Here is a 21,611-nt window from a genome sequence, read left to right as displayed (position 1 = left end):
GCAAGTGAATATTGATCACAATATATCTGTGCATGTAGACAATAGAAAAGCTCAATTTATAGCAAGTCAGCTCCCTGGGAAACCTAACCAAACTAGATTTTATTAGAACAAAACCAATCTATACCAGCAATCTATTAAACTACCACAGTCATTTCTCAACCTCAGAATGTTTTTTTATCTGTCACAAACCCCATGAATATACACTAGGTTAACGAGTTCCACCTAATACAAAATTATCACTCCACTTGCACTTGATAACAGAGTTATTGTAATGATTGCACACACAAATAAGGAAGAGGATCCAATCGCAAGAGGTTTTATTATTTAGATCAAACAGATCAGTGGGGCCAGGCAGGTAGTTAGGTTGTTTCAAGGTCGATAACATGGGGCAAAGTCCGTGGGTGTCCAGGGGTCAGGCAGAAGACAAGCTCTGAAACACAGGCAGAAGTCAAAAACCAGGAAGACAAAACCGTAACTGAACCGCTTGTTACGCAACATAAGGTTAGCAATACTTCACGACGTGAGTGTGAAGGAGGGGATCTTAATTAAGGGAGGAGTGATGAGGGGAAACAATGATCAGGTGTGTACTAGCATTCCAGTGAACCAGATTAGAGGCATGTGTGGGAAAAGGTAGGCATGGCAGTGTGGGGTTGAGCATGATTCCTGGTGTTCATAACAGGTATTATGTACTGTATACACTTTGGCACTAAAGAAAAAAAGTCATATTAAAATTCTTCCATTATTATGTATATACACTTCGAAGCTAAATAAAATAAGAATGTCATTAAAATATTCTCGTAATGGTAGGAAAGTGCAATTCTGAAGAGAAACACTAGAAGCATACTTGTAAGGAGGAGCTAGTGCAGCTCTGAAAAGGGTCTGAAAAGTGCATTACTCCAGCTCTGCAGATCAACCCTTCTCATTGACGGTGGTGCTGCTCTGTTTATATGTCTAACACCCCAGAAGAGCGAGGGAATGAAGGATAAAGTTGTGTGCCTGACTCAACACCTCCCTTTGGTGGCCGGAGGGGGCCTCCACCTGGCACTGACCTTTACAACATGGATCAAACTTTTCTGGACCTTATCAAATAGACACAAGAATAATTGACCTTGATTACATCAATAAAAAATGATAAAAAATGAAAGCCTAGATTTTGTCAGGTCAAAATGAGACTATGTCACAAGAAATTATTTGATTTTGCCGAGGATATCACAAAATTTACACTGTGACCCATTCAGTTTATTTTCTACCGTATCACATAGATGACTCTATTGACAATGTTGGCTCTGTTTGCTATGTGATCTCAATGACATAGTTTTCCACAGCACTGTCAGAACATTCAGATATTTTAGTTTCTATACATTTCACAATGGCTTCTCTTTTCAAACTCACACTTATATTTCCCTTTACTCAAAATTACTCAATTCATCTTGTCAAGTTCTTTGGGCCACAGAAAGTCTGCCATATTTCAAGCACACTTTTACATTGCAAGCAAGAGGATAACATGGGGACTGACCATCAAGCTTGCTATTTATCCAGAAAATTTCCAAAATACTAAATGAACTTTTCAAGCACAGAGAAAGAAACCTTAGCTTTGCTGTTGGCCTTACAGTATTTTAAAGAACATGTTAGTTCCAGACTCAAAACTATAACCCTCTTACATTTTTAAACTGTATGCATGACTCAAACCAGTGGTCAATGTGATGGGCACTGCCATTTCAGAGATACCAACCTGGAATCTGAAATAAATACAGATTCGAGGATTCACTGGCTGATATGCTTTCCTCCTTTTGTTAGCTTAGTAAAGTTGTTCATTCTCTACTTGTTTTCTTTCTTTGGGGGATGTTACATCTGAGATATATGTGCACCTTGTTTACGATTTAGTCTTCACCACATTGCCATTTTTATCAACACTTTCTTTTACATTTATTCCACTCAGTGGTTGAGTCTTCCTTTATGTTATGTCCTCTAATGTTTAAACCAGTAGCCATGACATAGCTGGGGTTGGAAAACTGGCTTCCTCTTATGCTTGATAAGTAACATCAAAGAAAAAAGATTCAAACTAATGCTCTTACTGGATCTTTTTGGAACGATATTAATTCTTTCCTGTACTAACTGTGACATTATGTGTTTAGTATACCCATGTTATACAGTGGCAAGGTTAGTCCTTATTGTATATAATCGTTAAAGAGTTCAGTAAAGTGAGATAGTATGAATATATATAGGCCTATTAATCAAATAAGTCATATTTGATCTTAAAACGAATTTGTATTTCCTGACATTGTATTACTAGATGGATTCTAGGGCAGTCGTAGCTCAGTGGTTAAGGTACTTGACTTGTAATTGGAAGGTTGCTGCCTTCTTGCCACTGCCAAGATGCCACTGCTGGGCCCCTGAGCAAGGGGCCTTAACCCTCAATTGCTCAAGTTGTACTCAGTCATAATTGTAAGTCACTTTGGATAAAAGTGTCAGCTATATGCCATAAATGTAAATGTTAGGGTGTTCCCATGTAGTTGCTATGGTCTTGCTATGTGGTTGCTATGAAATCCCCAGAGTGTGTGCATCTGTGTCTGTTGTGTCTGTGAGATTGAGTGGCAGTTAGACATTGAAGTTCTGAACTTCCACCATTAATTTCCATGGGAGGTTTTTAATTTTTACACATACATTTATTAGAAAACTACAAAACGAATCGACTCCAAGAGTTCATAGCACACCTCTCATTACCGAGACCTTCAAAACCCAGTCTGAACAGAGTGTGTATGTTAAGTGGTTCTGGCTGTAGTTGCAGAAAATTGGAGCATAAAAAGAAGATGCATGAAGAATAACAATATGGTGCTTTTCAAGCACTATAAATTTCATTGAAACAAATGGAAACAAAAAATGTATTGTGATACAGGCAAATTCTAGTTCTTTACAAGACACATCCAGTATAAGAATAAACTAAATGAAACAAAAAAGAATAAAAGATTTTGTAGATTGAGGATAGAGATGTCATGGGGTGGTATCAGCTTTTCAGCTTTGTCAGGTGAAGTCTGAAATAAAAAATGGCCTGGAAACAAATTCAGTTTTATAGATTTAGACTTTTTTAAGGTCTTCAAAAATCTACAGTAACAATATACGTATCTGATGTTATTGAACAATAAAGCATGTTAAGGGATTCACAGAGGAATTAATGCACATTTTCTTTCCAAATGCGGCCATATGACTCAGAGTTCAACTTGTTTTCTGACAGAAAAATAAGGAGATCCAGCAAGTAAAAGACCATTTTCAAACTTAGCTTACATGCATACATCCAGACAGTGTGGACAGTGCGAGGGAGCAACTTCCAAGTGGTTGCTATAGAAAAAGAGGGGGATCTAGCAAGTAAAAGACCTTTTTCAAACTTGGCTTACATGCATACATATCATACATATAAGATAGTGTGTACACTGTCTTATAGCTGGACTTGTTTATATATGTGAATAAGATAGGTTTGACAAAAAGTAAACATATCCAGTTTCTGATATCTGATGATATTTGTGTTACATACATTACATACATTAATTCATGTACATAATTATGATACAATAAGATTTTTTTTATAAGATTAAAACACATTTACAGATACCCATCCATTCAAGCGACTCCTCTCTTCAGTTTTTGAAACTAATTTTTCTGGTTCACTGCTAATTTTTACTTGTTTAAAATTTTTCTCAGGCACATAGATGCAGTCTCAGTCTTTTGAGGAGAATAAAGTTTGAAATTAAATATGCTATGGAAATAAAAGGATTGTTGAAAATGATCAATTAAATAGTCTACAAGTTACAATGTACTTAGCTGATGCTCTAAACCATGGATAAAATATAGCATATATTAGGGGATTGAGAGAAGAATTGATGAATATAAGCCAGGCAAGAACAGTCCAAACAAGTGATAAATATGGAATGTTTTCAACTGACAGAGAACATAAATAGAAAGGTATCCAGAGAGCAAGATAAACACAAACAACGATGCCCAGTGTTTTTCCTGCTTTAGAATTAGGAGACTTAGACACTTTGGCTCCGTGTCTATTTGAGGTAGCATTCAACACAGATCTCACAGCTTTAGCTTGACGCCTTGCCAAAGTAAAAATGACTGAATACAAGGTGATTATGACTGAACATGGACATAGAAATGAAATCACTAGATCAATGGTGACCCAGGAAGATTTTATGATTAAAATGCACTCTCCATGGCATCTGCTCAAGATCTGAGATGGAAGGAGATGGTCATTAAAGTACAAATAGATGAGTACATACAACAGAGAACAAGACCAGCCTAGAATTATGAATAAAGACATTTTGCAAACTGTGACTTTAATGGAATATAGCAGAGGATCACTGATTGCAATGTACCGATCAACTGCAATGAAAACCATATTACACAGAGATGCTGACATTGAGATACAATTGATTACTAGAAAAGCTGTACATGCCATTTTACCAAGATACCAACAGCTGTGTCTTAATTGCATCGTATTCACAGGCATAACAACAAGTCCCATGAGAAGGTCAGCCACAGCCAGAGAGAGGATGAGCAAATTGGTAGGAGTGTGGAGCTGCTTGAAGTGAGAGATAGATAAGATAACAAGCAAGTTCAAAAATACAGTGCATATAATGATACAACATAGAAAACTAAACAAAAATATATTTCCAGGGCCTGTTCGGACCTCCTTTCTGCATGATGAGTTGTTGTCAGGAAAGCAGTACTCAACTGTCATGTTTTGCTGATACTCTGTGATATTCATCTTATGTATTTACAGATAGGCCAGTTGGAGCTGATCATAATATGCTGTTCAGCAGTACTGAACTGATGAATTTGTCTTTGCAGATTGCGCATTTATATTGAAGTATGAATCCTCCTACTAACATATGAACGGCCACTTTTTACCCAGCATCATTCACTTAATATTCATCAATGTCATTACAGGGGTGACCAGTAGAGGAGTGAAAGTGTTTACAGTTAGAGTTAACAGTTAGAGTTAACAGGCAGTGTTCAAGCACAATTTACATCTATCAGGTTTTCTACAGAAGGTGTTTTTTGAAGTATACTTTGCCTTTAACACATACTAAATATTAAATAAATGCATAGATAATGTTTTAATGTAATGTAATGTTTTTTTATTGTAACAAACCTGGTCATCTGTCCTGCGACTGCTGGATCTTTAAGAAAAAAACTAAATTTGACAAATCTGAAAGAGGCAGAGCTAATCCATTCTGTTCCCCTGCCAAATGTGTTTTATGATAGCGGTTCTATAAAGGGCTTCAGAGAAAACTATTCATTTTCAAGGTTTTTTGTCAATATCAGAGATGATGGAACACAAACTATGACAATTCAGCATCATACACTACAATTTCCCACTTAGAGTGACTTCAAGTGAAGCAAGTGAATACTGCTCACATTATGTCTGTGCATCTAGGCATTATAAAGACATACTCACATAATTTACAGCATGACAGCTCACTGGGAAACCAGGTTTAATGTTAATCCAGATGTTATTATAACAAAACCAATATATATATCAGCAAGACAATAAAGTACAACAGCCATATTTCAACCTCAGTATTGTCTTTATCTGTCACATAAACCACATGAACATATGTTAACAAGTTCCTCCTTATACAAATCCTCCTTGCCACTTGAACTTGATAAAAGAGTTATTATGTACTGTATACACTTTGTACTAAAAAAAATAATAATGTCACATTAAAATTCTCTTGTAAGGGTATGAAAGTGTAAGTGCAATTCTCCAGTAAACCACTAGAGTCATACTTGTAAGGAGCTGATAGTGCAGTCTCATACATAAAATATGTAGTTATTGATGATTCAGAAAACCTAATTTAAAAATGATGTTAACAAACATTTTCCTCCAGGGTGAGTGGCACCCTAGCGCCCTCTATTGGCCAGCTGTCACTACCTTTTGGTGTTGAGTGTCGGAAAAGCCGCAATTGCTGCCATATTGTCAGATTGGCGATATACCTGTCTGTGACCCAAGTGGAAGCCCAGATTCCATTACTCCTCCCACTCAATGGCGTGTTGGAGCAATTTCACAAAACACTTAAGTCAATGATTCATAAGTACTGTTTTGAGTCAGGTCATGATTGGACCAAAGCAATTCCAATGGTATTTTTTGCTGTTAGAGAGACATTTCAGGTGTCACTAGGTTTTAGTCCAGTACAACTTGTTTTCAGACACTCTGTAAGATGTCCTTTAAAATGATTGAAAAATAGATGGCTGTCATCACATTTTGCACACAATGTGTTTTTGAGTTTTATTCTGTTACACCCTCTTGTTAGTATCTTGACTGTTATTGCCTTCACCTGTATCTTGTTAGTACCCGTTAGTCTTTGTAAACCCTGTGTTTGTACATAGTCTTTAGGAAGTCTCGTCATCTTGTGGTACATTTCTGAATAGAAATGTTATCATGTTGTTTTTATCGTGTCTGTTTCTCTGGTTATTTAGATTTCTGCATATTCTTTTGGATTACGCTCTTTGCCTGTCTGTTCTGGTTTGCCTTACGACTGTGGATTACCCTTGTTCACACACATTCCTTTCCCCATAGGGCTACACCTGCTCCTGCTGCCCCATTGTTTCCTCCTTCTCCTTTGCCTGGTTTTGTTTTTGCCCCCGTTGTATTGACTGTCCCTGTGCCAGTTTCTGTGCCCATTCCAGTTCCTCTTTCTCCCTTGGTTTCTGTCCCTGTGCCCATCCGTGTGACCCTTCCGGGGCCCGTGTCTGTTCTTATTCCCGTCCCTTTGTACCTGGACTGGTCTATGTTGCATTTTTGTTTTCCTCTTCCTTTTGTGCCTATGGTCATCACTTATCGCTTGTCGTCTTTTGTTGTGTCTCCTCGTCCTCCCTCCTGGACTTTTGTCATCCTCAGTCTGTTTCTGTTGTGGGTTCTGTTCCAGCTTCCATGTCCATTCCTGGGTCTTGTTCTGTTGCATCTGCTCCTGTTCCCCTGGTTTCTGTGTCTGTTACCGCGTCAATCCCTGTTTTTTTTTCTGCTGTGTCTGCTCTTGTTGCCCCAGTTCCTGTGTCTGTTCCCACATCTGTTGCCCCAGTTCCTCTGTCTGTTCCCACATCTGTTGCCCCAGTTCCTGTGTCTGTTCCCACATCTGTTGCCTCAGTTCCTGTGTCTGATCCCACATCTGTTGCCCCAGTTCCTGTGTCTGTTCCCACATCTGTTGCCTCAGTTCCTGTGTCTGTTCCCACATCTGTTGCCCCAGTTCCTGTGTCTGTTCTCACATCTGTTGCCCCAGTTCCTGTGTCTGTTCCCACATCTGTTGCCTCAGTTCCTGTGTCTGATCCCACATCTGTTGCCCCAGTTCCTGCGTCTGTTCCTTGTTTTTGCGGTGTTCCGTCTGTTCCTATTGTGTCTCTGCTTTCTGTGTCTTCTGTCTCTTCTGCTCCTGTGTCCAGTTCCTGTGTCTGCCAGTGTCCTTCCTGCTCCTGTTTTTGCCCCCCCCAAGTCTACTCCTGTTTCTGCTTCTTGTCTTGCCTGTTCTGTTCATGTCAGTGTCTTGTCCTATTCCTTTTTTTGTTTTTGGTTGTTCTTGTTTTTGTGCGCCACGGTGCTGTGCGCTTTGGAGGCGGGGTATTGTCACGATTGGTCACCCTCTAGTATCCATGTTTCCATGGTTTCCCTGTCTTGTGTCTTTGTTTGCATTACTTTCTTCCTTTGACCCTTGACTGTTACAACGATACTGACTCTGGACTTGCCCATAATAAATTTCGCTCTTCTCAGCACGTGTCTGTCTCCTTAGCGCTCACCATTTAGAAAGAACAATTACTGTTCATGAAGCAAGTTCAGAAAGATAGTGATCTACATAATCACTGAATCTGTGCAGTGAATATTGTCTATGCTGAATAAGCAACAAAGAAAAAAGATTCTAATTCTTTAAATTAATGCTCTTACTGGATCTTTTTGGAACAACATTAATTATTTCCTGTACTCACTGCAACATAATGTATTTAGTATACCCACATTATACAGAGGCAAGGTAAGTCCATACTATCCTAAATATTGCATATAATCATTAAAGAGCTCAGTATAGTGAGATAGTATTAATATATATAGGCCTATTAGTCAAATAATCATATTGGATTTTAAAACTAATTTGTATTTCCTGAAGGAAATACGTAGGTCTTGAAAGAGGTGAACGTGTGTGTGTGTGTGTGTGTGTGTGTGTGTGTGTGTGTGTTTTGAGCATGTGTGTGGTTGCTATGTTGTTGCACACACTTTTTTTTTAAGGAAATCCAACCTGAGGTTATTGAACCCTTACTAAATTTAATAAACTCATCCACGAACATTGGCTACATAACTAATTCATTCAAATTAGCAGTAACCATGTCTCAAAAAAATCTAAACTCTACCCATGTCAGCTGTCAAACTACAAGCTGATCTAAAACCTTCCATTTATTTTCAAGATCCTAGAAAAAAAAGCTGTAGCACAGCAGCTAAGCTCATACCTGAATTAGAACCAGATACCTGAAGTCTTTCAGTCAGGGTTTAGACCTGACTGAATTGTATGTTATGACCCTGTCTAGGCGGTGAGGTTGCAACAGCAGTGTGAAAATACTGGTAGCAGGATGGTATGTGGAATGATTAAATCACTGGACTGAACTGGCAGACAAGGTGAAATGTTGTATATTTTAAATGGTGAACACACACACACACACACACACACAAATACACACGCAAACACTGAATAATGTCAGGGGTGGCTAATTGCCGACATAACAAACCAAACCCACACTACCAAAAGAAACACCACAACTAACTACATTTTGCAGCAAAAAAATGAAATACAATTCTACACTAACTCCCTGACAATAAACAGACAATAACCAAAACGCAAAAACAAACAGGCACCACTCCCTACAATCAGTAACTATACATATAAACATACAGAAAAACACTTCATCTTTCATAGGGATCACAATCATAAACAAAACAGGGAATGCTCACATTCACAAGCACAAGCACAAGCAAACTAGGGATGTGACAAGATAAGGTAAGGTAAGCACAGCAAAGATTACAAACTCACAAATCACTGCCAATACAAGAATGAGCTTTTGGCAAGCCACTGTCTTCTTCCTCCAGGGTCCTTATATAAGCCACAGCAATCACTCCAGGAAGGGCGAGGCAACGAGGTGCACAGACAGTCCCAAATCCCAAACTGGACCAGGAGCACACTGCAGTCCAGGAGTGTAATATGTACTACAGATACACCTCAGATTTACATAGTTAATGACCTGTTGTTGGCTTCTGGGTTATGTTTCTTTGCTTATATTGCTTAGTCTGAATGCAGCATTTGACACTATAGATCAGAACATTTTACTAGATAGACTCAGAAATGTTGCAGGGATTAGGAGAATAGCCCTTTCCTGGTTTAAATCTCATCTAGCCGTTCGCTACCAGTTTGTTTACATACATTATTCAGCATACAACAAGGTTAGCTATAGTGGCCCACAAGGATCTGTCCTTGGGCCTCTGCTTTTTTCTATATATATGCTACCTCTAGGTTAAATTATACATAAACATTTTGCTAGTTTACACTGCTCCGCTGATGATATTCAGCTGTATGTCTCAGCCAAACCATAGGACATATATCAGTTTAGTATTACTGAGGAATGCATAAAGAATGTCAGACAATGTATATTAAGAAACTTTCTCTCACAACCTGTCCATGCAGTAACGCCCCCTAGCGGGCCCACCAGTGGGCCCAAGCTGGCATACTCAAATGAATCACATGATCGCATCAAATATTCTTAAAGTAGAGTAGATTTATCAACATAAACATTTCTTAGGCCTAATACAAATACCTGTTTACTGATTTTCAGCCATCTACATGCATCCGTTCAACAGAAATCCCACACTGAATACATTGTGTTTTTCTGGTAAATCTCCACAACAATCATGCCTGGCCTTTTAAAACATGCTTCTGATATAAGATAACTTCAGATTTTGTCATAGAAAATTCAAATACAATCAAAGCAACTGTGTGACATGCTTAAATGGTATACAGAGTGTTAGTAAAGTTCTTTAATTACGTGCTCACTTCTTTGCTCGGAAACGTGTTCGGTTCCTTTGTAAGATAACACAAAATACGCAAGCCTTTAGTTACCTCAAAATGCACGTTACTCACATAAAACTGATCCTGAATAGAGCATTAGAGCCCCCTTTTCTATTTTCTATTGATTTCTATTGGCCATTGCAGCACCATTGTCTTGGAGTGAGAGCAAAAAGAGGGGGATCTAGCAAGTAAAAGACCTTTTTCAAACTTGGCTTACATGCATACATATCATACATATAAGATAGTGTGTACACTGTCTTATAGCTGGACTTGTTTATATATGTGAATAAGCAAAGTTTGACAAAGTATAAAATATCTAGCTCCTGATATCTGGTGATATTTGCTTTAGATACCTTAATTCATGTACATAATTATGATACAATAGAATAAAAAAGATTACGACACAATTACAGAAACCTGTCCATTCATCCAACTCGTCTTTTCAGTTTTTTAAACCATTTGTTCTTTTCAGGTTCACTTTGCCAATTTTTACTTGAGTTTAAAAAAATTCTCAGAAACATAACTTATGTGATGCAGTATCAGTCATTTGAGGAGAATGAAGTTTGGAATTTAATATAATCGATTGAAAATTATCAGTTAAATAGTTTTTAAACCATGGATAAAATATAGCATACATTAGGGGATTGACAGAAGAATTAATGAATATAAGCCAAGTAAGAACAGTCCACACCATTGACAAAGATGCAGTGTTTTCAGATGATGGAGAACATAGATAGAAAGGTATCCAGAGAGCAAGATAAACACAAACAACAATGCCAAGTGTTTTTGCTGCTTTAGAATTAGAAGACTTAGAAACATTTGCTCTGTGTCTGTTTGAGGTAGCATTCAACAAATGATTAAAAGGGGCTTTCACCACTGCTCCTCTTCTTAAACAACCTGATCTTTCCATCCCATTTGTGGTAGAGGTAGACACCTCCAACATAGGAATAGGAGCCGTTTTGTCACAAAGGAATGACAATTCCAACAGACCATTTTTAGCGTACTTTTTCCGTAAACTGGCCCCGGCCATGCAGAACTATGAGATAGGAAAATGTGAGCAATTAGCCATAAATTTGGCTTTGGCAGAATGGAGGCACTGGTTGGAAGGGGACAACTAGCCCTTCACAGTTATTACCGACCATTGTAATTTGGAGTATATGCATTCTGCTAAACAATTAAACCCTCGACAAGCCTGTTGGTCATTATTCTTCTCACAATTTCAATTCAAGATCCTGTATTGCCCAGGTTCCCACAATACAAAAGCAGATGCCCTGTCCCACTTTCACCTAGGGTACACTGAGGAGGATCACAATACTCAGGAAACCATCCCTCCTACATGGGTGTATATAGCATCTATAAGATGGGAGATTGAGGAAATCGATCAAGCAACAAAAGAAACAGTAATACCTGCTGAATATCCTGTGGGGAAACTACATACCAGTATCATGCCGAGATCGACAATTAACCTGGACTTATTCTTATCTCACTACAGGTCATACTAGTGAAACCTGTACTCGACAACTCCTTGTTAGTTGTTATTGGTGAGAAATGCTCACGAGCAATGTGCACACGTATGTCACCTCCTGCTCAATGTGCAGTCAAAGTAATACCCTCAAGACGCTAACTGCAGGTAAACTTATGCTGCTACCCATACCTGAAAGGCCTTGGTCACACCTAGCTGGGGATTTTATTACTGACCTACCCTGCTCTAATGGAAATATTAAAATTCTGACTGTAGCAGATTGCTTTTCACATGGGGTGAGTTTCATTGCCTTCCCTGGACCTACCACCTTTCAAACCGCAGAGGCACTTATCAATCAGGTGTTCTACTTTTTTGGCATCCCTGAAGACATCCTGTCTGATCGAGGACCTCAGTTCACTTCACGAGTCTGGTCAACCTTTTTTAAACACATTGGGGTAGCAATAAGTTTGATGTCAGGATATCATCCTCCATCCAAGGACAGATTGACACAGAGGAGAGACATCAGTATACCAGCCTGGGGATCACGTATGGCTCTCTTGATGGGATTTCCGTTCTGTTTTTGTTTGCCTTCTGGTTTATGTCCTGGACTGTTTATCTCCATGACTGTGATTATCCCTGGCTTCATCTTTCTGGCTCTGACTATTGCATGTTCACCGACTACTGATCTGGATTCTAATAAAACCCAAACCTCTTATCTGCCTCTAGCATCTGACTTTTTCTGCCTCGTCACAATAAGAGATTTTATAGAGGAAGGATAGAGGTATCATGGAGTGGTCTCAGCTTTTCAGGTGTCAGGTTAAGTCTGAAATTAAAACTGTGCTGGAAACAAATTCAATTTTAAAGATAAGGACTCCTAAATTCTACAGTAACAATATACTTTGATAAAACATTTATAAAATAAAGCATGTTAAGGGATTTTGAGAGGAATTAATGTATATTATCTATCTAAATGACAGCCATACCAATTACTTAGTGTTCAAGTTCTGATCTGACAGAAAAAAAATGTGATCCAGCAAGTAAAAGACCTTTTACAAACTTGGCTTGAATGCATACATATAACAGTGTGTATACAGTCTTATAGCAGGACTTGTTTTTTAGGTTATACGTGAATAGGTTAGACAAAAATTATAAATATCTAGCTCCTTCTATCTGCTGATATTTGCTTTAGATACATTAATTCATGTACATAATTTTGATATACTAAGATAAAAAGAGATAATACACACTTACTGAAACCTGTCAATTCATCCTACTCATCTCTTCAGGTTTTTTTTTTTTAACTTTGAAAACATAAATATCAAAAGTTTAATTGTATAAAATTGGTTTTGCAAGTTTGGAAAAACAATTAATTAATTTTATTTATACACAAGTTCACAGTTTTTTGCTATTTCTTTTTTTCTGGTTTACTTTGCCAGCTGAATCCTACTTGAGTTTAGAAATGTTCTCAGGCACATAGTTAATGTGATGCAGTCTCAGTCTTTTGAGGAGAATAAAGTTTGAAATTAAATATGCTCTAGAAACAAAATGACTGTTGATGAAAAATTAAACAGTCTACAGGTGACAAAGTATTGAGCTGAGGCTCTAAACCATGGATAAAATATAGCATATATTATGGGATTGACAGAAGAATTGATTAATATAAGCCAGGTAAGAACAGTCCACAAGAGTGAGAAAGATGTTATGTTTTCAACTGTCAGAGAACATAAATAAAAAGGTATCCAGAGAGCAAGATAAACACAAACAACAATGCCCAGTGTTTTTGCTGCTTTAGAATTAGAAGACTTAGAAACTTTGGCTCTGTGTCTGTTTGAGGTAGCATTCAACATAGATCTCACAGCTTTAGCTTGACGTCGTACCAAAGTAAAAATGATTGAATACAAGATAAGTATAACAGAACATGGGCATATAAATGAAATCACAAGATCAGTGGTCACTAAGGAAGATTTTATAAATAAAATGCACTCTCCGTGGCATCTGCTCAAGATCTGTGATGGAAGCAGATGGTCATTAAAGTACAAATAGATGAGGATATACAAGAGAGAACAAGACCAGCCTAGAATTATGAATAAAGACATTTTACGAACTGTGACTTTAGTGGAATATAGCAGAGGATCACTGACTGCAATGTACCGATCAACTGCAATGAAAACCATATTGCACAGAGATGCTGACATTGAGATAAAATTGATTATTAGAACAATTGTACATGCCATTTTACCAAGATACCAACAGCTGTCTCTTAGTTGCATTGTATTCACAGGCATGAAAACAAGTCCCACGAGAAGATCGGCCACAGCCAGAGAGAGGATGAGTAGGTTGGTAGGGGTATGGAGCTGCTTGAAGTGAGAGATAGATAAGATCACAAGCAAGTTCAAAAACACAGTGCAAACAGATATACAAGACAGAAAACTAAACAAAAATATATTTCCAGGGCCTGTTCGGACCTCCTTTCTGCATGATGAGTTGTTGTCAGGAAAGCAGTACTCAACTGTCAAGTTTTGCTGATACTCTGTGATATTCATCTTGAGAATTTATAGATATGCCAGTTGGAGATGTTCATAATATGCTGTTCAACAGTGCTGATCTGCTGAATTTGACTTTGCAGATTGTGTATTTATATTGAAGTATGAATCCTCCTACTAACATATGAATGGCCACTTTTTACACAGCATCATTCACTTAATATTCAACAATGTCATTACAGGGGTGACCAGTAGCGGAGTGGAAATGTTTATAGTTAGAGTTCAAACATTTCACATCCATCACATTTTGTACACAAGGTTTTTTTTAGGTATTCCTTTGCCTTTAGCATACTACTAAATATTAAATAAATGCATACATATAATGCTCTTATTGTAACGAACCTGGTCATTTGTTCTACGACTGCTGGATTTTGAAAAAAAAATTTAATTTGATGAAGCTGAAAGTGGGAGCACTAATCTAGACTTTTATTTTGGGGAATAATAATAATAATAATACATTGTAATAATACATATTATTATTTACATCTTACATATACATATTATTTACATATTGCTTTTCACACAAAGGACATGAAGATGCTTACAATATTATCATTATTATTAGTTGCATTCATTTCGTACCTCTCTCAAACTCAAGGTCGCTTTACAAATATTGCTTTTTTTTCCTCTTTACACACACACACACCTGATGAGAAGCAGCAGCCACTTTGCACACAGTGTACTCTCTGTCAGAAACTACAGCCCCCTGGAGGACTGCACTGGGTGCAGGGAAAGGGAAGGAGGTTAAGACCAGTGCAGAGCACCAACCATCACTGGACAATAGTCTGTACAAAAAATGGAGGTTGTAGTCAGTCATGTTTCAACAGTTCAATTTCCCAATTAGAGTGAGTGGCATCCTTCACTCTCTGTGCTTGTGTGGTATCTTTTGCATAGTCAAGATAATTCCAACATGTAATCATCCTCTGAATCATTTTGTTGTCTATCATCTGCTTCTGATCACACTAATGACAAGTCCCCAAGTGAAGCAAGTGAATACTGATCACAATATATCTGTGCATGTAGACAATAGAAAAGCTCAATTTATAGCAAGTCAGCTACCTGGCTGGGAAACCTAACCAAACTAGATGTTATTAGAACAAAACCAATCTATACCAGCAATCTATTAAACTACCACAGTCATTTCTCAACCTCAGAATTCTTTTTATCTGTCACAAACCCCATGAATATACACTAGGTTAACAAGTTCCACCTAATACAAAATTATCACTCCACTTGCACTTGATAACAGAGTTATTGTAATGATTGCACACACAAACAAGGAAGAGGATCCGATCGCAAGAGGTTTTATTATTTAGATCAAACAGATCAGTGGGGTCAGGCAGGTAGTTAGCTTGTTTCAAGGTCGATAACATAGGACAGAGTCCAGGGGGTGTCCAGGGGTCAGAAAGAAGACAAGCTCTGAAACATAGGCAGGAGTCAAAAACCAGGAAGACAAAACCGTAACTGAACCGCTTGTTACGCAACATAAGGTTGGCAATACTTCACGACGTGAGTGTGAAGGAGGGGAGCTTAAGTAAGGGAGGAGTGATGAGGAGAAACAATGATCAGGTGTGTGCTAGCATTCAGGTGAACCAGATTAGAGGCATGTGTGGGAAGAGGTAGGCATGGCAGTGTGGGGTTGAGCATGATTCCTGGCATTCATAATAGTTATTATGTACTGTGTACACTTTGGTACTAAAGAAAAAAAAGTCACATTAAAATTCTCCCATTATTATGTATATACACTTCGATACTAAATAAAATAAGAATGTCATTAAAATATTCTTGTAATGGTAGGAAAGTGCAATTCTGAAGAGAAACACTAGAAGCATACTTGTTGTTTGCCATTATGCGAATGTGAGAAAGAAAGATAGACAAGGGAAAGATTATGAAGTTTTAATTGTTAGTAATAAAATGTTTAGAGAGCAAATGAAATTGAATTAGCAAAGGTGTAACATGGTCAGCCGATTTAGACCATGTAATGTCCATGGATTCGTGCTGCAGAAATGCCTACTAGGAATATTTTGACTAAGACTTCAGTAAAGTGTTGTGTTAAAACAGGTTGTAGTCTGGAAATATTTCATAAATAAAAAAAACACAATCAAGGAGACACAATTTATGACTAGAAAAACAAAGCGTACTGTCCAAAATAACACCAAGGCTGTAAACCTTTACGAAGACAGTTATAATAGCTCCAGCCATAGGGAATGTACAAATATAATTTTTTTTAAGTGTACATTTAGATCCCATAGGAAACAGCTCAGTTTTACTCCTATCGAATTTGAAATAATTGCTTGTTATCCATATATGTGTATCATGGAAATAAGATGTGTGAGTATTGAAAGAGAGAGTAGAAGTTGGCATATTGGACACACACAACTGCATATCATCAGCTTAGCAATGAAACCGATCGTCATAGATGCTGAAAAATATTGCCAAGAGGAAGAAGGTAAATGATGAATAATAGTGAGCCTAACACTGAACCCTGTGTAACACCACAATGAACCGTAGAGATTTCTGACCAATAATTCTGAATGTGTACAAACTGTGTCCTGTCTGCAAGATAGGAAGGAAACCACTGATGTACAGTGCCACAGAGTCCAATACTAGCCAACTGCTCCATAAGAAGCTGATATGATATTGTATCAAAGGCTACACTGAGCACACGTAAAGATTAAAATAGAAAGCACACCTGAATCAGCTGAAAGCTCGTCTGTATTTCAAAGCCCTTGTTTGTTAGCCTGTTTTGTGATTCTAGCCATTTGTTTTTCCTTACCTCCCTGTGTTTTTCCCTAGCTTCTTTGTTATAGACTGCTTCCTGTGTTTGCCTCCGTGTATTTTTTTTTTGTTCATGATGTATCCCTTTATGCTACGTATTGACTCAATGACCCTGGACTGCTCTGATGACTCTGAATCTGGATTTGCCCCTAATCCCCTAATAAAGTTCGCTCTTCTTTGCACATGTGTCTGCCTCCTTACTGCTCACCATTGCATCAAGAGCCAACTGCACAGGAATTGTGTTAATTTTGGAGTTGAGAAACTTCAAAAAAGCAGAATATTGTTCATTATAGAGGTTTGTATTGATATTTATTTCAGATGGTTTGAGTAAACGTTTCACTGTATAGAAAAGTGTCTTAGTATTCCATTCACCATTAATGCTAATAATGTGTGCATAATAAGATGTTTTTGCACAGAAAGAATATTTTGTAGTAAAGGATATGTTCAAAATACATTTGTTTATGAATAGAAAATCTGGGCTTGGTGTATACCCTCTAATGCCTCGATGTAATTCAGGTACCAAGGAGCACCATGGACAAATAAAAGAACCTGGAGGTTTTTTGGTTTTTTTTTGCAGGGGCTAGGATATCATGCGCAGAAGATAAACTATTATTGTAATAGTCTACTAAACCTGAAAGTGAAGCAATAGGGATAGGAACAGAGTTTGGAATAATTAAACTGTTGAGATCCTCAGGATTAACATATCAAATATTGTGTGATAACATCGTACTGTGCACCTTTGATTTAGCATACAATCATTTGGCAATAATAGTTTTATGGTAGATCAAAACATTGTTTTAAAATCTTTAGTAATCATTGTCAGTTTTACCAAAATGAACATTAAAATATCGCATTAAAATAACATTGGAAGACATTGTATCATATAAATACAAAGAGTTTAACAGCCAGAAGTTTGAAGACAGACTGGCTAAGTAAAGAGAGTGGCATTAATTTTATACTCTCACAATAAATCAACACAAGGCCACCTCCCCTACCTCAAGCACAAGGCTTGAAAATGTAAACAATTCCAGGTGGAACTGCTGTATTTAACTCTAGACAGTCATTCTGTGCGTGCCAGGTTTCCATAGGACACGACTAATCCAGACTACATTAATCAGATAAGCTTTGTTAGTGTTGGAACGGTTGTTGTAAAGGGCAAACTTATGATAACCTGGGTGCATACTCATAGCTGATTTAGCTAATGGAGTCGAGAGCACATCCCTCATACATTTTAAAACCAAAGCAAATGTACAATTCCAACTAGTGCTCAATGCACACTGCTGGCACTGCTGGTTTAGAGGTACCAACCTGACATCCAACATAAATGTGGATCCAAGAATGTGCTGGCTGATATGCTTTCTCAAGTTTAGTTTAGTAAAGAAATTCATTCTCACCTTTTCTTTATGGGGGGAGGGTATTTCGTCCAATGCCTATTTGTGCCTTGTTTTCCCTTTACTCTTCACCACACTGCCATTTTTCTCAATGAAACTTTTGACATTTATTCCAGTATTCCAACCTGGCTGCCTCTGCCCCACTGAACGTGGACCCAGCAGCCCTTTTTTGGGGGGGGCTTTGCTTCCTTTTATCTGATTCCCTGCTTCTGGCACCAATTAGACCTGCACCTAAGAGGATGTGGCCACATGTTGCTCCCAGAATGGTGTCGGCATGCCCTGTTCCAAAGATGGTGAAGCTATACCTCTGGATCCACTGTCCACTCGACTTTTGTATGTGTAATTGCTGTCAATCATGAATTTTTGTCCAAAATAAATGTCGATCATCACTACGCTTGCATCGTTCTTCACCTCATTCAGTGTCACATAGATAAGCTGACAGCATAAGTTCATTGTATTGGTTAAACAACCATGTGATATTTAGTTCTTTATCTATATATTTTCATAGGTTTATTTCATTTTTCATCAAAATAAGTGTCGCATGTTGATTTAGTGCCATGTTGTCAACTGGAAATGTGTCATAATTTCCAAAATGAACCACTTAAGTTCCAGAAAATCAATAAAATTAGAAAAAGGTGACATATGTAAAAAGAGACAATATGATGAATATTATTTAAAATATGGGTTCACTTACATCAAATTATTTGGGGAAGTAGATTCTCCAGTTCAACAGACAACCAGTGGCTGAGTTCTGGTTGAATATTCAGCAAGATTATCCAGCCTTTACAAAACATGCAATCAGAAGCCTTTGCCATGTGGTTCATTATATGTATACAAAGTTGGATCCTCTGCACTGGTTGTTCTGAATCCACAGAACACATCAAAACTAGAGGTGGAGAACAACTTAAGACTGGCTGTTTGAAATATTAAACCTGATATCAGCAGATTGTGTTTAAAAAGCAGCCACATCCTTCACACCAAAATGAAAAACATTGTGTGTGTATGTGTGTGTGTGTGCGTGCACATTTTGATTGATGTGTGTGTGTGTGTGCATTTTCACTGATGTGTGTGTGTGTGTGTGTGTGTGTGTGTGTGCGCGCACACGTTTTGATTGATGTGTGTGTGTGTGTGTGTGTGTGTGTGTGTGTGTGTGTGTGTGTGTGTGTGTGTACTGAGGAAAAATGGGTTGATTTGACTTGATTTTCTTTATACATATGCTGCAGTATTTTGTGTATTGAAAGGTTTTAGTCAAGGGGCACCAACTTCTCAAAACACTGACAAGGAGACCTCAGGAAGAACAAGTTTGAATACTCTACACTTTGCCCTTCAAATCTGATTATAACTTTAATGCAAAGTGTGAACAGTATTATAATTAAAAACAACATGGAATCAACATCTAACACTGGCTTCAAAAGAGCCAAAATGTCACAAGAATCTTTTGTTTAGAAGGTAAATCACAAGTTTCAAAACAGACTACCAATTTCTAAACAAAAAGACCATAAATAGAATTTTCCAATGACATTGGGATTGTATTGTGATACAGGCAAATTCGTGTTCTTTCCAAGACACACAAACAACCCGCTAAATGAATAACAAAACAAGCAAAATAAATAATAAAACAAAAAATAATAAAAAATAATTCTACAAGTAGCAATATACTTATCTGATAATCTAGAACATTAATATAAAAAATGATAAAGGATTCATAGAAGAATTAATGTATACAACCATCCAAATGCAGTCTACACCAATGTCTTAGAGGTCAAGTTGTTAACTGACAGATTAATAAAAATATGGGATCCAGCAATTAAAAGACCTTTTTCAAACTTAGCATACATATAACATCTATACTGTCTTATAGTGGGACCAGTTTTATATATTTGCGTAAGATAACTTTGACAAAAGGTATAAATATACTAGCTCCTGATATCTCCTTTATATATATATAATTCATGTGCATGACTATAATAGAATAAGATTTTAAAAATATACAAATTTAATACACAATTACAGAAGCCCATGCAATCATCATACTCATCTCTTCATCTTTTGTAATTTATATCATATGAAGCAGATTCAGTCTTTTGAGGAGAATAAAGTTTGAAATTAAATATGCTTTGAAAATTAATGGAATGTTGAAGGTGATAATTTAAACAGTCTGCAAGTCACAATGTACTTAGCTGATGATCTAAACCATGGATAAAATATAGCATATATTAGAGGATTGACAGAGGAATTGATGGATATAAGCCAGGTAAGAACAGTCCACACCACTGACAAAGATGTCATGTTTTCAACAAACAGAGAACATAGACTAAAAGGTATCCAGAGAGCAAGATAAACACAAACAACAATGCCCAGTGTTTTTGCTGCTTTAGAATTAGAAGACTTAGAAACTTTGGCTCTGTGTCTGTTTGAGGTAGCATTCAACACGGATCTCACAGCTTTAGCTTGACGCCTTGCTAAAGTAAAAATGATTGAATACAAGATGAGTATAACTGAACATGGACATATAAACGAAATCACAAGATCAATGATCACCAAGGAAGATTTTACGATTAAAATGCACTCTCCGTGACATCTGCTCAAGATCTGAGATGGAAGGAGATGGTCATTAAAGTACAAATAGACAAGGACATACAAAAGAGAAAAAGACCAGCCTAGAATTATGCATAAAGACATTTTAGAAACTGTGACTTTAGTGGAATATAGCAGAGGGTCACTGACTGCAATGTACCTATCAACTGCAATTAAAACCATATTACACACAGATGCTGAAGCTGAGATACAATTGATTACTAGAAAAATGATACATGCCATTTTACCAAGATACCAACAGCTGTCTCTTAGTTGCATTGTATTTACAGGCATGAAAACAAGTCCCATGAGAAGATCAGCCACAGCCAGAGAGAGGATGAGTAGGTTAGTTGGAGTGTGGAGCTGCTTGAAGTGAGAGATGGAGAAGATCACAAGCAAGTTCAAAAATACATTGCATATAATGATACAAGACAGAAAAATAAACAAAATTATATTTCCAGGGCCTGTTCGGACCTCCTTTCTGCATGATGAGTTGTTGTCAGGAAAGCAGTACTCAACTGTCATGTTTTGTTGATCCTCTGTGATATTCATCTTAAGTATTTACAGATATGCAAGTTGGAGCTGTTTATAATATGCTGTTCAGCAGTACTGGACTGATGAATTTGTCTTTGCAGATTGTGTATTTATATTGAAGTATGAATCCTCCTACTAACATATGAATGGCCACTTTTTACACAGCATCATTCACTTAATATTCAACAATGTCATTACAGGGGTGACCAGTAGAGGAGTGAACGTGTTT

The 21,611-nt window shown here is 37.4% G+C and overlaps 3 protein-coding genes across 3 annotated transcripts; all 3 read right to left on the bottom strand.

The window, feature by feature from the left end:
* Positions 1-2,654: 2,654 nt before the first annotated feature.
* On the bottom strand, positions 2,655-4,794 carry LOC113568682 (trace amine-associated receptor 13c-like). The gene has a single exon (XM_081702558.1). The coding sequence runs from the start codon at positions 4,763-4,765 to the stop codon at positions 3,782-3,784; it is 984 nt and encodes a 327-aa protein (XP_081558684.1). The 5' UTR covers positions 4,766-4,794; the 3' UTR covers positions 2,655-3,781.
* An 8,288-nt stretch (positions 4,795-13,082) lies between these two features.
* LOC118242867 (trace amine-associated receptor 6-like) lies at positions 13,083-15,950 on the bottom strand. The gene is made up of 4 exons (XM_081702742.1): positions 15,937-15,950; positions 14,685-14,730; positions 13,597-13,913; positions 13,083-13,383 (listed from the first exon to the last, which is right to left on the bottom strand). The coding sequence occupies exons 1-4, from the start codon at positions 15,948-15,950 to the stop codon at positions 13,083-13,085; spliced, it is 678 nt and encodes a 225-aa protein (XP_081558868.1).
* Positions 15,951-19,602: 3,652 nt separating this feature from the next.
* On the bottom strand, positions 19,603-21,400 carry LOC118242870 (trace amine-associated receptor 6-like). Its single transcript, XM_035535809.2, has one exon. It carries the CDS (start codon positions 21,398-21,400, stop codon positions 20,396-20,398), a length of 1,005 nt encoding a protein of 334 aa, XP_035391702.2. The 3' UTR covers positions 19,603-20,395.
* Positions 21,401-21,611: the final 211 nt, after the last annotated feature.

This window comes from Electrophorus electricus, chromosome 19 (genome assembly GCF_041902795.1).
Source record: "Electrophorus electricus isolate QZ-2024a chromosome 19, ASM4190279v1, whole genome shotgun sequence".
Taxonomy (NCBI): domain Eukaryota; kingdom Metazoa; phylum Chordata; class Actinopteri; order Gymnotiformes; family Gymnotidae; genus Electrophorus; species Electrophorus electricus.
The sequence above is the reverse complement of the archived record's forward strand: the minus strand, read 5'-3'. Positions and strand labels throughout refer to the sequence as shown.